This window comes from Dermochelys coriacea, chromosome 21 (assembly GCF_009764565.3).
Source record: "Dermochelys coriacea isolate rDerCor1 chromosome 21, rDerCor1.pri.v4, whole genome shotgun sequence".
Taxonomy (NCBI): Eukaryota; Metazoa; Chordata; order Testudines; family Dermochelyidae; genus Dermochelys; species Dermochelys coriacea.
The window spans coordinates 7,215,327-7,228,733 of NC_050088.1; the positions used below are offsets into that span (position 1 = coordinate 7,215,327).

The 13,407-nt window shown below is 43.4% G+C and overlaps 1 protein-coding gene across 49 annotated transcripts in view; it reads right to left on the reverse strand.

The window, feature by feature from the left end:
• The window catches only part of NFASC (neurofascin), a 182,008-nt gene that overhangs the window by 67,135 nt on the left and 101,466 nt on the right, over nt 1-13,407 (reverse strand). For 36 of the 49 annotated variants that reach the window (XM_043500386.1, XM_038379847.2, XM_043500401.1 and 33 more), the window contains 5 exons: nt 12,367-12,417; nt 4,428-4,539; nt 3,317-3,501; nt 2,272-2,403; nt 340-483 (listed from right to left, as the gene is read on the reverse strand). In XM_043500386.1, coding sequence (XP_043356321.1) covers nt 340-483; nt 2,272-2,403; nt 3,317-3,501; nt 4,428-4,539; nt 12,367-12,417 — 624 coding nt within the window. The remainder of the gene's footprint in view (nt 1-339; nt 484-2,271; nt 2,404-3,316; nt 3,502-4,427; nt 4,540-12,366; nt 12,418-13,407) is intronic. The other 13 variants (XM_043500413.1, XM_043500411.1, XM_043500418.1 and 10 more) reach the window with 1 other exon arrangement.

The window sequence follows — 13,407 nt, forward strand, 5'->3', positions numbered from 1 at the left end:
CTCCCACATTTCCTCCTATCCCCTCCCTTCACTTTTACCCTTCCACTGTTCTCTCTGTCTCTTACTACCTTCTATTTCTGGCCTTCCTGCCAACACCAGCATCCTTAACAATCTTAACCCACTACAGTTGCTATCTATCATGACTTAAATTAGCCAGAGATTTGGGGAACGTTGTTCTATGGGAGATGGTGATTTCACCCATGAATTCAGAGATTACTGTTTTCTTATGAACACCTCTAGGCCGGGAAGTTAAAGAACTCCTGTGTTCACTGTAAAGACCTTCCCAATCCACCTCCGTACACAGATATCAGCAGACCATCTGTAGCATTAGATAGTTACCCAGAACGCTGACGAAGGCATTAGCCAGAAGGTAGCCATGTTCGTTGGAAGCGTTACATTGGTACACGGCACTGCTGCCAATCTGGGTATCCCGAAATACAATGGTGTCTCCGGCCACTTCCCGACTTGGGTTGGGAGGAGCAGCTTCAGAACAAACAGAAGGAGGAAGAGAGAGCTCTTCGGTTTGCTATTAAACTTTACTTGGGTGAAAGGCTCCAAATCCCATTAACCACCTCCCGAGACATCCAACCCCCTGACCCCACTTACGATTGGTCATCCTACTGAACGTCCCAACAGAGCAAGCTGAGGATGGAGTAAAGCTTTTCAGAGTGCCAGCATGGGAGTCTGTGAAGTCCTCAGCTTATTTGCAGACCAAGATCAGTAGGGGCTATGCCAGGTGTCTGGCGTGGCCTGAGGCCAATAGTGCTCATGTTCAGACACTGGCCCCTAGGGCACAGTGCAACTCTTTAACCCCAGCACAAAGCAGGGTGGTAATGCCTGGGAAATGTTGAGTTCATCATTTTGAGGAGGATTTGTAGAGTAAATTTCAGTCTCAACCTGCTCCTCTCTGCCATCCACTCTGTAGTGAGTGATTAGTGAGCAGGGGGAATGTAAATTATTATTTAAGATAATCATATGGGCCATAGTTTAGGGTCTTTTATGTGGCATAGACCTTATTTATATGACAGATGAGACAGTTACTCACCTTGTGCAGTAACTGAAGTTCTTCAAGATGCTTGTCCCTCTGGGTGCTCCACTATCCTCCCTCCTCCCCTCTACTGCAGAGCTTCACGCCGATTCTCTGGCATAGAGAAGGAACTGGGGGATGGTTGGCTGCGCACCGCTATGTAACCACTGGGAGCAGCGTGAGACAGCTATGGTGCGCATGCGGCCCAGTCGAGCACTGCTACTACAAATCTCTGATTACAAGAGCAGGGCGCCAAGACACCCCAAGAGCACCCACAGGGACACTTCTTGAAGAATTATCAGTTCACTTCTAAAGATAGATGACCTTCTCTCTAGTTTATCTGAAGTGACCAAAAGAGTTTAGCAGGATTAGTTTCAGGGTCATTTTCGGTTTCTTTTTAGAAGGATCTTGTTGAAATGTGATTGCTCCAAAATTCATAAACATGCATCTAAAGCCAATGGAGCATTACAGAAGGATTCTGATGCAGAAGCAAATATTACATTAAGTTAGGCATTGATAAGATTCTTCAATGATTCCATGACAAATTAGTTTTAGTGAGGGAAATCAATAAAAATCCATTGTTTTAGGATCCTAAAATAATCCTAATCCTAATCCTAAAATAGCAATAGCTAGACATTACATAACACACACAGATATCCAGTCATTTAGTTGCCTGAATTCTGTCACACCTATACACACTTAATTTTAAATTAAGACTCCTCTGTTCAACACAAATATTGGATTTTTCCTTGTTATCTTGGTTTGTCCAGTCCAATGTTAATTTCATTCTAATCCTCATTGTAGTTTTCATCTCTTCATGAATGGAGGGGAGTGTATCTTGATGGGACTGAAGGGTAACAGGAGACCAGGTACCAGCATGATGGACACCTGCCTGCACTCTTCTTGGCTCTCACCATTGCTACTGGTCATTTTTAAGTACACCAAAAACTTTTTTTTTTTTTTTATTTTAAAGTGACCTTTGGTGTCCCAATTGTAACACTGTCATAACTAGATCTTCCACTCACGGAAAGGATGATGGAAGACACCATGAGGAAGACACGTGTGCTTGAAACATCTCAAATAACTAAGATCTTGAAAACACTCTTAGCATGACTCATGCTTATTATTTTTCCACCCTGAAAAGAGGAGCATTTATATGAAATTCCTCATGTTTTGGTGTGTGCTTCTATAATGAATATAATTCAGTCCCTGCTAGGGAGCCCCAAAGCCATCAGCTTGCTTACATTCTATGGGCTCTCCATTCACCAGCCACTGGATTGTAGGCTTCGGGTTCCCGTTGGCTCGACACACAAGTCTACCATCTTCACCGGGGGCCAAAATAAGGTTTTGTGGTTCGTCCAACCAGTAAGGGGCCGCTTTAAAGACAGGAATGTGTATACAGACAAGTTATACATGCATCGTGGTTATCTCCGCTGAATTCCTCTCCATTAATTAGTTGTTGAGGCTGACCCCACAGAAAGAGTTCCCCACCAGATGCCACATGTAGGAAATGGGCCCTTCCCCAATGCGAAAGTGATGTCGCTGTAAGTCAAGTCCTCTATTTTAGCCGCTAGAAAACAGATGGGCACTGGCTATGCTGAGTATTGAAGAGTAAAATCTCTACATTCGACCTTTGCCTAATGTTCCTAGCCAATCCAAACCCTGGAGTGGCAGCCTCCCGACCTTAGGCCTAAAGGCCTACGTTTGTCTGCTGTCTGCCAGAACAAAGATGTCAGACTTCCCTGAGCCCCTAGACTGTTTGGGGGCTCCGCCCTGCCTGACGGCCTGAGCCTATTAACACTTGGTTGCTCTGCCCTGCCTGAGGCCAGAGCCCTGGACTACCGGCCACTTGGCCCAGCCTAGAGGGCCAGGCCTCAGAGGCTGCTAATCTCCCAACAAACTTGGCCTAGGGAGAGACCCGAGCATGAGGGGGCATGGCCTCCCTCTGAGATTGATGGGGTGGGATAACCATGCACTCCTACATGAGCTAAAAAAGCAGCGATAGAATTTTTTTCTACTGCATGATGTAAATTAATGTAGCTCTATTTAAAAAAAATATCCACTGAGCTATGCTGATTTTCACCAACTGAGGACCTGGATCAGGAGATCAGTCTGGTTGAGATGCAAATGTGTGTGGGTATAGGCAAACATCCATCTTAGTTCTGCAAAGCACAGATTATCCCATTAGCATAGGTCTGAGCAAACAAGAACAGTCCTCTCTCACCCTCCCCATGGCTCTGGAATTCTAATGGCTCAAGTAATTTGAATGGTAGGATAAAAATGACGTACCCTTCACTCTCACTGAGATAGTGTGGCGGATGCTGCCCATTTTGTTGGACGCTAAGCAGAAGTATTCCCCAGAGTCTTCCTCAGAGACATTGGTGATGCGAAGGGCCTTGTTAAAATTTTCCAACTTGGTTTTGTCCGTTGGGAGCTCTCCTCCTTTCTTGTACCACATGATGTCTGGTGCTGGTCTAAGGAGGGGAGGACAGATTAGGGGTCATATCTGAGAGGAAGGCTCATCAAGACATGTACTGTACAGGAAACAAACAGATTTGGGGTCAGGAAGGAATTTTCCTTCAGGGCAGATTGGAAGAGGCTCTGGAGGTTTTTTGCCTTCATGGGTCACTTGCTGGAGGATTCTCTGCTCCTTGAAATCTTTAAACTACGATTTCAGTAGCTCAAACGTAGGTGAGAGGTTTTTCACAGGAGTGGGTGGGTGAGATTCTGTGGCCTGCATTGTGCAGGAGGTTGGACTAGATGATCATAATGGTCCCTTCTGACCTTAATATCTATGAATCTATGAGATTCCTCCAAATTCAGAACCACTTAACCCATCCCCTTAGATTTCATCCTCCCAATGGCCTCCACAGATGACTTACTCTCCTTCCCTCCTGACTTACACCAGGATCTTGATCAAGGATCCTGACCTTCACTAACACCACTAGGAGTGAATTTCTGACTCATGGATGCTACTCAATCTCTTCTGCATAGTTTTAGCTGGTGCATACTGCTGTAGCCAGACCTGGCCAGTTGGGCGCTCACAAGGACTACAGTGGGGCCTGTTTCCCTATATTTAGTAGGACATTGTTTCATTTGTCACTACATCCCCAAAGTGGACAAATAAAAGGAAACTGATCCAACCCAGAGAAAACAGAAACACGGTGTCACCAGTTTCCACTTTTGTGATGCAGCTTTCCACCTCTTGCCCATAGGACATTTGCAGTTACCTGTCCTTCCATTGGGGAGCAAGGCACCATGGACTGGATCCTACTTTCACTGAAGTGAATAGCAAAAGTGGAGCATCAGGGACTGTACAGTTTGCTTACTACCCAGAGCAGAGCAGATAAGGAGATGCCAGAAACCATTCCCCCTCCTCCCTGCAGCAAGTGGTACGTACACTCCTGAAGCAATGCACTCGAGTAAGAGGTCCACCCCTCTCAGCACTATCTGGTTGCTTGAGGTCCCGTAGGGATACATGAAGCTGGGGGTCGTTTCCATAACCCCTCGGGCTGAAATCAGCAGAAAAAAAAAACAAAACAAAACAGACCACTTTTAAAATCTCCTCCTCCATGCCGTTTCTACCAGCAACACACAGAGCTGCCTGAGTGGAGAGAAGCGATATAGCAACAGGAGAAGAATGTATCTGTAGCATCATGAGTGCACACAGTACTTTACTAAGTTAGTTGGTTTTCACGACCATCTTGCAGGACTGTAGTAGGTCATCAGAACATCATCCCAATAAAGCTGTGGATTCATGTGGATGCTCCAACGTTCCACATCAAGCTGAACGACTCCTTTCTGGGGTCCCATCATAGAACCACATAACTTCCCTTCCGTCAGTGTTATGGGACCAGTTGCTGCACAAGGGTTTGCCAACACACTGAGCTCAGAAGGAATTATGTCCAATTAATAAAATGCTCCAATTCAAAGCATCAAGAGGGAAATCCGATGATGAATTTTAAGCAATGTTGGTTATGAAATACAATCTGTGCCAAATCAAATTAAGGCCAGATTTGGCATTCAGGCCTTGATCCGGCAAAGCACTTAAGAAAATGGGCAACTTTAGCATCACTGCATACACGCATGCTTAAGTGCACTGCTGGATGATCCCCTCAGTTGTCCCAGTGCAAGACCCTACCATGGTCTATTGGCCGGATAAGTGTAAATTAGGGCAAAATTTGGCCCTTAATTTCTTTCTTTGATATGTTTAACAAAGAAAAAAAGTTGTTAAAGGAAATTCTGTGGACAGAGTGTACAAAATCTCATCTGTAGTTGGGCATCTGACATGGTTCCATATACCATTTCCATAAGGAAACCAGAGACACGAGACTGACATGGAAACACTATATTAACAGGTACAAAACTGGCTAAAACAAAAGTGCAGCTCAGAAACAAGATTAACAATTTAGGGTTAGTTTAGGAAGAGATATTGAGTTGTATTCTACTAGCGGGTGTTCTGGATCTGATACTTCAGTATAAGCCAACTCCTTTCATCCTTATCCAGTCAAGACCCTTGTTGGCTGCTCAGTGGGAATTTTGCCTGCATAAGGACTGTAGGATTTGACCCAGGCCTCAACAGGATTTTGATGCAGTAGACGAGTACACTACTTAATTTTGTAGATTAATTGGAGCTGAAGGGGTAGAGCTCACAAACAATTTGGTGGACGGAATTAAAACACAGTAGAATCTTGGAAGGAGAAGCTGGCTGAAATCAAATGAGATTTTAAAATAACAAAAGAAAGTGCTTCATGTAGGACACAGTAATCCAACACACAAATGGAGGCATTTACTATACTGGCCAGGCAGTAGTACCACACAAGAGGATGTGGGTATTAGCATGAAAATAAGTTGGAGTGACAGTGTTGTCTAGGCCTGTAATAAGAGTGAGGTGATTATTCTCCTCTATTTGGTAACTTTAAGGCCTAAAACGGGTATCGTTCTTTAAAAAACAAAATGAAATTGGAGAGCACAGAGGACAGTGACAAAAACTACAAACAATCAGACAAGGCAACCTAAGAGGAAAGCTTAAGGGAACTAGGGAAAAGTTAGAGAGAAGGCAACTGAGAAGAGACATGACCACTGTCTACAGATACATAAAGGTCTCTCTGTTAAGATGACTGTAGTTATTAACTTACAACCATGAGGACATAAGATGCAATGGGTTTAGAACAGCACTAGTGGAAGTGGAACAAAATGGCCAAGGGTAGGTGATGGATTATCAACAATGGGAGACATTCAAGGCTAGAGGAGATGTTGAGTTAGAAAGGGATAATGGGCCCAACTCTGCTATGATGGATGAGTAGGAGTGGAAGTAGCTGGCCCCCTCTGACCCAAAAGGTTCTTTAGCTCAATAACCAGAACGCATCAGAAATACAGCTCAAGTCAGTTATGCCCAGTGTGTGTCTGTGAGAGCAAGGGGGGGGATTCTGTGGTACCCGTAGGATCACACATAACTGAGGAGCAGCCTATCTGACAGGCTAGTAACCATTTTTTATTGTTTGTTTCTTAAGGGGAGGGGCTGGGATGACAAGGGAAAACAATTTGTGGTGTTCACTCCATTAAGATATCAGGAAAGGTTTGTGATCAGGCCCCTCAAAAGAAAAGCTACCTGCAGCCCGCACCACAGCTGCACACATACAGCACATGACTTTTAAAATACAAAATGATTAATGGTCAACAAGTGCTGGTGAGACGGTTAGTCAATTATTCGGTTAATGGATTACCACCACATACAAGTCTTGACCTTACCTTGACGATACAGTACATTTACCAATGCCATAGACAGATACACATATTTAACTTCTTTCCTACCACTTGATAAGCTCCCTTTCCTAGTTAAGGAAGCCCTACAATACCAACCCAACACTAGCATATGAAGGCTAGGTTGCAAACATAGTGGCTGGTGTTATGAAGGCAATACTTGTCTACAGCTACCACACCATGCTAACAGTATTTCTGCAGGTATTTCCTATTTTATACAGAGAGATGCGGGAAATACATCCTCTTCGATACTACTCCATAGACAAATGTTCATTTTCATGGCAATCACTGTATGGTATACGTCTAAACAGGTGCATGTCTCACTTCAAAAACTATTTTGTTTGTTCGGGAGCCAGGGAAGGGACCAGTCAGGGAAGAGAAGCAGTACAAGCGATTTTACTAGGCATATATTAATGATGACAATTAAAAATAAAGGAAGGGAAATTAGTATCCTGTCCCAGTTCTTTTAAAGCACCCTACAAACACACTGGGGAGCTCATAATAAGGTTCTATCTTAGTACATACTTCTGATAAACATTTGCCATTTAACATTAGGGTGCTGCAGAAATCATTCCAGGCAGACGTAAAATTCCAATTCCAGATTTGTGACAGTGACGGACAGAAAATGTCAGGCTGCTAGAAAAGTCTCAGTCCATTTCTTTGGTTGGAACATGGAAATAAATAAATAAATTGGAAGTGGATTTTTATACCTGCTCTGCATCTGTTATTGCCACCATTATTCATCTATACAAAATAAACCTTATGTAGGTATGATCAGGATAGTTTAAAACAACCACTTAACTCCAGCGCCCGCAGCCCTGCTCTAACTGCATGAAAGTTGGTGGCATTTTTAGGACACCCCCGATAGCGAAGTTTTATATGAATGAAGCTTTTTGTATATGCATATAATGCCATGCCCCAAATATCAGGATGAAAACACCCCTCTACTCTTTAGCTGCTTCCTTCAATAGCAGGTCAGCTCCCATGACTGTTCAGAGCCTAACTGCAATTCTCAGGATCCACATGCAAGGTAGCACAGACATGGATATCTGGCTCCTTGGAGAGCTGCTCTGTTGGCAGCTCCTGCCTCCAGCATGGTCACATGCAGTGGAGATTGTTGCGGGGAGGGGAGAGGAAGCAGCCTCCAGCGGCTTCGCTGTAGCACACACACGGCAAGTTTGCCGTGTAATCTCCAACACACTGTCCACGGGCTGTACTAGTGGGAAGCTCTGCACAAGCTTCCTCTGACACTGGGCTGCTGGGGAGGTTGCCAAGGACTTTAGAATGCGACAGGATTTCAGCTGGTGGTCATCTAAGCATTCAGAAGATGCTGGAGCATCCATTCCCTCCTTGGTGCACAGTTAGAACCCTGCAAATCCACAGACCATTTGTGCGGATCAGATGCGGAAACAAATTTTGTATCTACAGCCCTGCAAATCCACCGATATCTATAGACTATTTTTACGGCTCGGATGCGGATACACATGTCCTGTTAACTGGACTGATACATGCGTCTCAGGAGCAGATGCTTTTCACTACCCTTTATGCTTCTGCAGATGGGGAGTTATCGACAGAGGGGGCAGCAATTCAAATCTGTGCCAGGGGTCTGGGTTTAGGGTTTTGCTACGATTTCTTTGTATTCTTCAAGAGCTAAGCTTCTATTTAATACTAAGTGGTGGTGCTAGCCCTTCTGGCTGTCAAAGGAGGGCAATCTACCGCTGATCACTGAACCTGTATACAAACTCAGACACAGCACTAAGAGGTATGCACATCCCTTGTTCATCTGAACTGGGCATTGCTTTATGTCCAGCTACTGTTCTTCCCGAGCCCCTATGGACGTTCGTGGTGCAGCTGGATGATCCATTTACTGAGCAGTCAACTTGGCAATTTTCCCTTTCATACATCGCCCTTACTCATGCAAGGAAACCCACTGATGCAAATGGAACTCCTTGCATGAGTAAGGGATGCAGGTTTGTGCACCCAACATGGGAATCTAAGTACCACAGCTAGATGCAATGGCACAAAGTTTTGATCTGAGTCCACATGCAGTAACCAAGAGCCCTATAAAAGCTGCTTCCGCTGCCTTCAAAATCTGCTATACAGTAGGCTGGAGCAGATGGGTCTCTTTTGACTGTAAGGATGAACAGAAGGTGGGGGGAGGAGGTGGAGGAAGGGGGAAAAAGCCAACACATATACGTGACTGGTGTCAACTCAGTTACTCCAGTACAATGAAACCTGCACTAAGGATCCACAAGTGCAGCAGGTCCTCCTCCATTCCCTTCCCCAAATTTTGAATGGCCATTTAAAAGTATCCCTAAAGTTTCTGCAGTCAGGTCCAGCCAAGTGTATGACTTTTATTTATGGCAATTTGCACCGCAGAAAGACGTTTCAGCTATAAAACTTTTCTCTGTAGGTTTATTTGCTACATGAAACTGGTGTGGGCAAATAATCCAATTTGAATGACTAATTAGACATTTTTCTGTTCGCTCATTTAGCATGATTTTCTCAAATCCATTAGTTATTAAAATAAATTTTCAGAATAATTTCTATGAACAATTCTTGGTCTGTAGTTCACTTGTCTACAGTTGGTTGGGAGGGTCTGGCATGGAAAGTTAGAGCTGTGAGATTGGTCACACAAGGTCACCTAATATGTTTCTTTTTCCCTGGTTGGAGGCGCTCAACTCTTGGGGCATGTCTACAACTTCAAGCTGGAGATGTGATGTCCAGTTCGGATGCTAGTTCACTAGGAATAGCAATGGCTTGGACAGGACAATAGGCTAGCTGCCCCCAGAACCTACAGTCCTGGGCAGGAAGGTACTCAGGGCAGTTAGCCTGTCCTGCCACTGTGACTAGGTCATTCAGAGCTAAAGTGCAGACATCTGGGTTGGAAATTACAATCCCCAGGTCAAGGTGCAGAGGGACCCTTAGATTCAGTTTTCCTGTGCAGAAACTCAGAGAGGAATTCAAAATTCTGTTCCTCTTATGCAGTTTGTGTTACCTTCCTGGCAGAAAAATCTCTGTCCCTCGAGTATTTGAGGAGAGTGAACACAAAAATGGTGCAAACAGTGTAAAGGGATTCACTTAGAAATTCAAACGTCTATTTATTTGAACGGCATTTGCCCAGCTTCATTAACCAATGAATATTAACCAGATACATTTTAAAGGACAATTCTCTGTAGGATTTTCTCTCCATTTTCCCATGGATTTGTATCTACTCACAGGCACAGAGGAGAAATCTCCTTCTACTTCCATCGCATGGAGACTTGAATCAGTTTATGCAACAACCACTGCTCCTATTGGAGCTAATTTCACTCTTGATCATTCAAAGCCATCCATCCTGGGTATAACTAATCTTCTCCCATTTCAAGGGCATCCCTGACTTCAGTTAAACACAGCATATCTTCTGACACTGCTACTTGTTTAGCAGGATTTTACACTGCCAGCACTGTTCTGGGTTTCTAAAATGCCAAATCCCCCTCAATAGTTCTTGAGACAGTTTTCACTCAAAAAAATAAAATAAAATCCACATTTCAAGAAGGAGTTCCCTCCCTCGCCCATACGGCATCCCTATTACTCAGAGCATTCTCAGCAAGTCTTATATTGGGCAATACAAAAAGGGGGGGGGGTGAATCCTCTCTTGACCATCTCATTTGGCAGCAAATTATGGCAGAAAATGCATTTCAATACTCTTGCAACATTTTATCCAACTTGCTTAGACTTCTGCAGTCAGGCAATATGTTGCCAAAAAAAACCCTGCAAAGCTTTCAATTGCTTAAGCAGCAGTATTCCCTATTCTTCCTGATAGTGCAAAGCTTCTACCTGATTTGGGATTCATCTGCTTTGCAGAGCTTTGCTACCTTTCTGATCTAGCTATTTCTCCAAGCCATTAGTAGGATGATAGCATCACAATAACAAGCCCATATTACTGCTATTTTCCTCCTTTGATTGATGACAATGAAATGGCGATCTGATTATAAGGTGGCAGACCCTCTTTGGTCCAGATTCTCAACTTAGGCACAGCACATGTGCTGCTGGGGCCACTAGTGACCTGGTTACTGCTCCCCAATTTCCTGCCCAGCCTTGAATGCACTGGGGGCTGCTCTGCCAGGCACCAAGGAACTGTACGAGACAGTGTCTCTCTCTCCTGCAATGCACATCCTGTTGCGGGGTGCAGAGGGGGAGGATAAGAACTTTAGCATAAGAGTCAGCTATGCTGGCTGTATGCCTAATAGGGACTCCCCAGTGGCAGGGTTCTCCTTAGCTAGGGGGTGAAAGGTCTGTCCTCCCTCTGCTCAGGCAGTGCAAAGCAAGACACCTTGAGGAGGGAGGGTCTGAAGAGTGCTCAGACTGAAGGCATGGAGAATCTTTGCATCCTAGCTACCTGAATGTGAGGACATCACTAGGGTTTGTCTGTGCATATCTGCAGGCAGAACGCAGTCCCTTGTGTTAAGCAAAAGTCCTCTTATGGTTTCAAAGCAAATGGAATCTCTCTCATTATTCTGGAGTCAGTTTCATCTTTGAATAGTTGAATGAGGGGGGAATGATACAGGCTGCACCAGCACTGGGGACATTCCCCCCCCCCCCCCAGAGCAGCCCAAACATAGCCATGAAAGGCTACTCTGAATTCATGGCATTTGGGCACATCCTTCCACTTCCTCAGCAGCAATATCTTGGGGTATATCTGCCAGAGCTTACAAACACTGTTACGAATCAATTTCCAGCGCTTTATGCAAACATCCTCCCTCACTACACCACTGAATGAAATAAACCCACCATGGCCCCCCACTATTATTTACATTATCACATCACTTCCATGACACTTTCAATTTATTTCAGAAGGAAGATCATGCCTTGGGGAGCTCAGCGATTGTGTTCTGAAGCATAATTTATGAGTATGCTGTGAGCTTCCCCCAACAAATGTATTCTCCTGAGATAGTTTTTCTGCTCAGACAAAGGGGAGAGAAAGAATCTTCAAAAAGCATTCAAAAAACGTGCATAACACCACTACAAAGAAACACATTACCATGCTTTTCAGAAAACCATACACCTCTTTTCCCTTCTCAATGCCTATGTTTAGCCAAAAATATAATAGATGCCCTTTCTGAATGGTGAGAAATCTTGGATTTTCTTTTTAAGTTTTCTGCTCTTTAGAAAGGGGATCCTATTTGCAGTAGAAATGGGGATTTAGATTCATTTGGCCAAACCTCCATGCTGTTTGGGCTTTGTTTTGGTTCATACTCAATTAATCCAAATGCCCCTAATCTGGGGGTTCAGATAATTGATTAGCTTTAATTTTCAATAATTTGGACACTCTGATATTTTAGGGGGTTTTCTCCCCTCCATGTGCAGTATTTATGAAGTTGAAACTATAAGTGCAAAATCAGAAACAGGACTACATATATATGGTGTGTAGGTGCATATGCATATATATATATAAAAATATTGCTAACTTGTTCGCTCAATTGCCTTGTCAGTTTCAATGACCAACCAACTAGTGGGTGTTAACACAAGAGTAAGTTGGGTTAAGTAGAAAGGAGTTAGAACATGAAGTTCTCCAGAAGTCAGTGTTGACTCACCACTGTACATGTCAGTGTGATTTCGAAAAGACGTTTCATTATGGGGATTCTCTGTAATAAACAAAAGAACATGAGCGCACCAAAGGCAACAAAGCAAGCACTGAGTAACGGAAGGCGTAACGGAGGAATGCAAGAAAGCAGGAATGAAATACCAAGACCAGAACACAAAATTATTTTGAAAATGTAAAAATACTGCAGCTACGCAACACAAGCACACAAAATATTCCGAAAAGAACAACAGTCCGGAAAGAAAGAAACAGCAACATAAGACAGCAATGAAAGGAGAAAGGACTGCTTCATTCCTACAAGATGTAGAATCAAAACAAAATATAAAAATAAAATATCAACTAAAGGTTTCATAAACACTTTCTGCAATTTAAGTGTTTGATTCTTTTGGTATAAAGAGAGTGTCTGTATCTTTGAAAAATCCAGTTCCAATGTGAGACAAGTAGCTATTTTGCTCTTGATTCCTTGAACACATGAGGGAAACATGTTTCTTGCTATTTTATGTCAGTATAAAACATAGGTTGGCTAAGCCACAGCACAACCACACAGAAAGGTGTGATAAAAATTAACAAAATTAGGATTTAAAAGTAGTCAGCTGTAAAATCCTTTTAATTAAAAGGATTTTAAAATGCATTGTGTCTCATAAAAATCCACTATTCACTAACACACATCCATCAGTCGGTGACAGGCACACAACTCTAACAGCTCTATTTTATGGAGAACATTCATTGGCATTACAGGATTGCTGGATGACAGATAGAACCATGGGCCAAGATCCACAGCTGGGGTAAATCAGCATCGCTTCAATGAACAATGCTAATATACACCACCTTAGGTTCTGTCCCCACATTTTTAAAATGGATCTTATATTAAATACTGATTTGCGATCTGCTAAGAGTGATCAGATTTTAAAAAGAGATGCTACACAGCCATCTTACGACATCATCTAATGAATAGAAAGTTTTAGAACATTTAAAAACTGGGTACATTGGTTACAAGAAGAGTCACTGCTCTGAAGCTTAAACATCAACAACA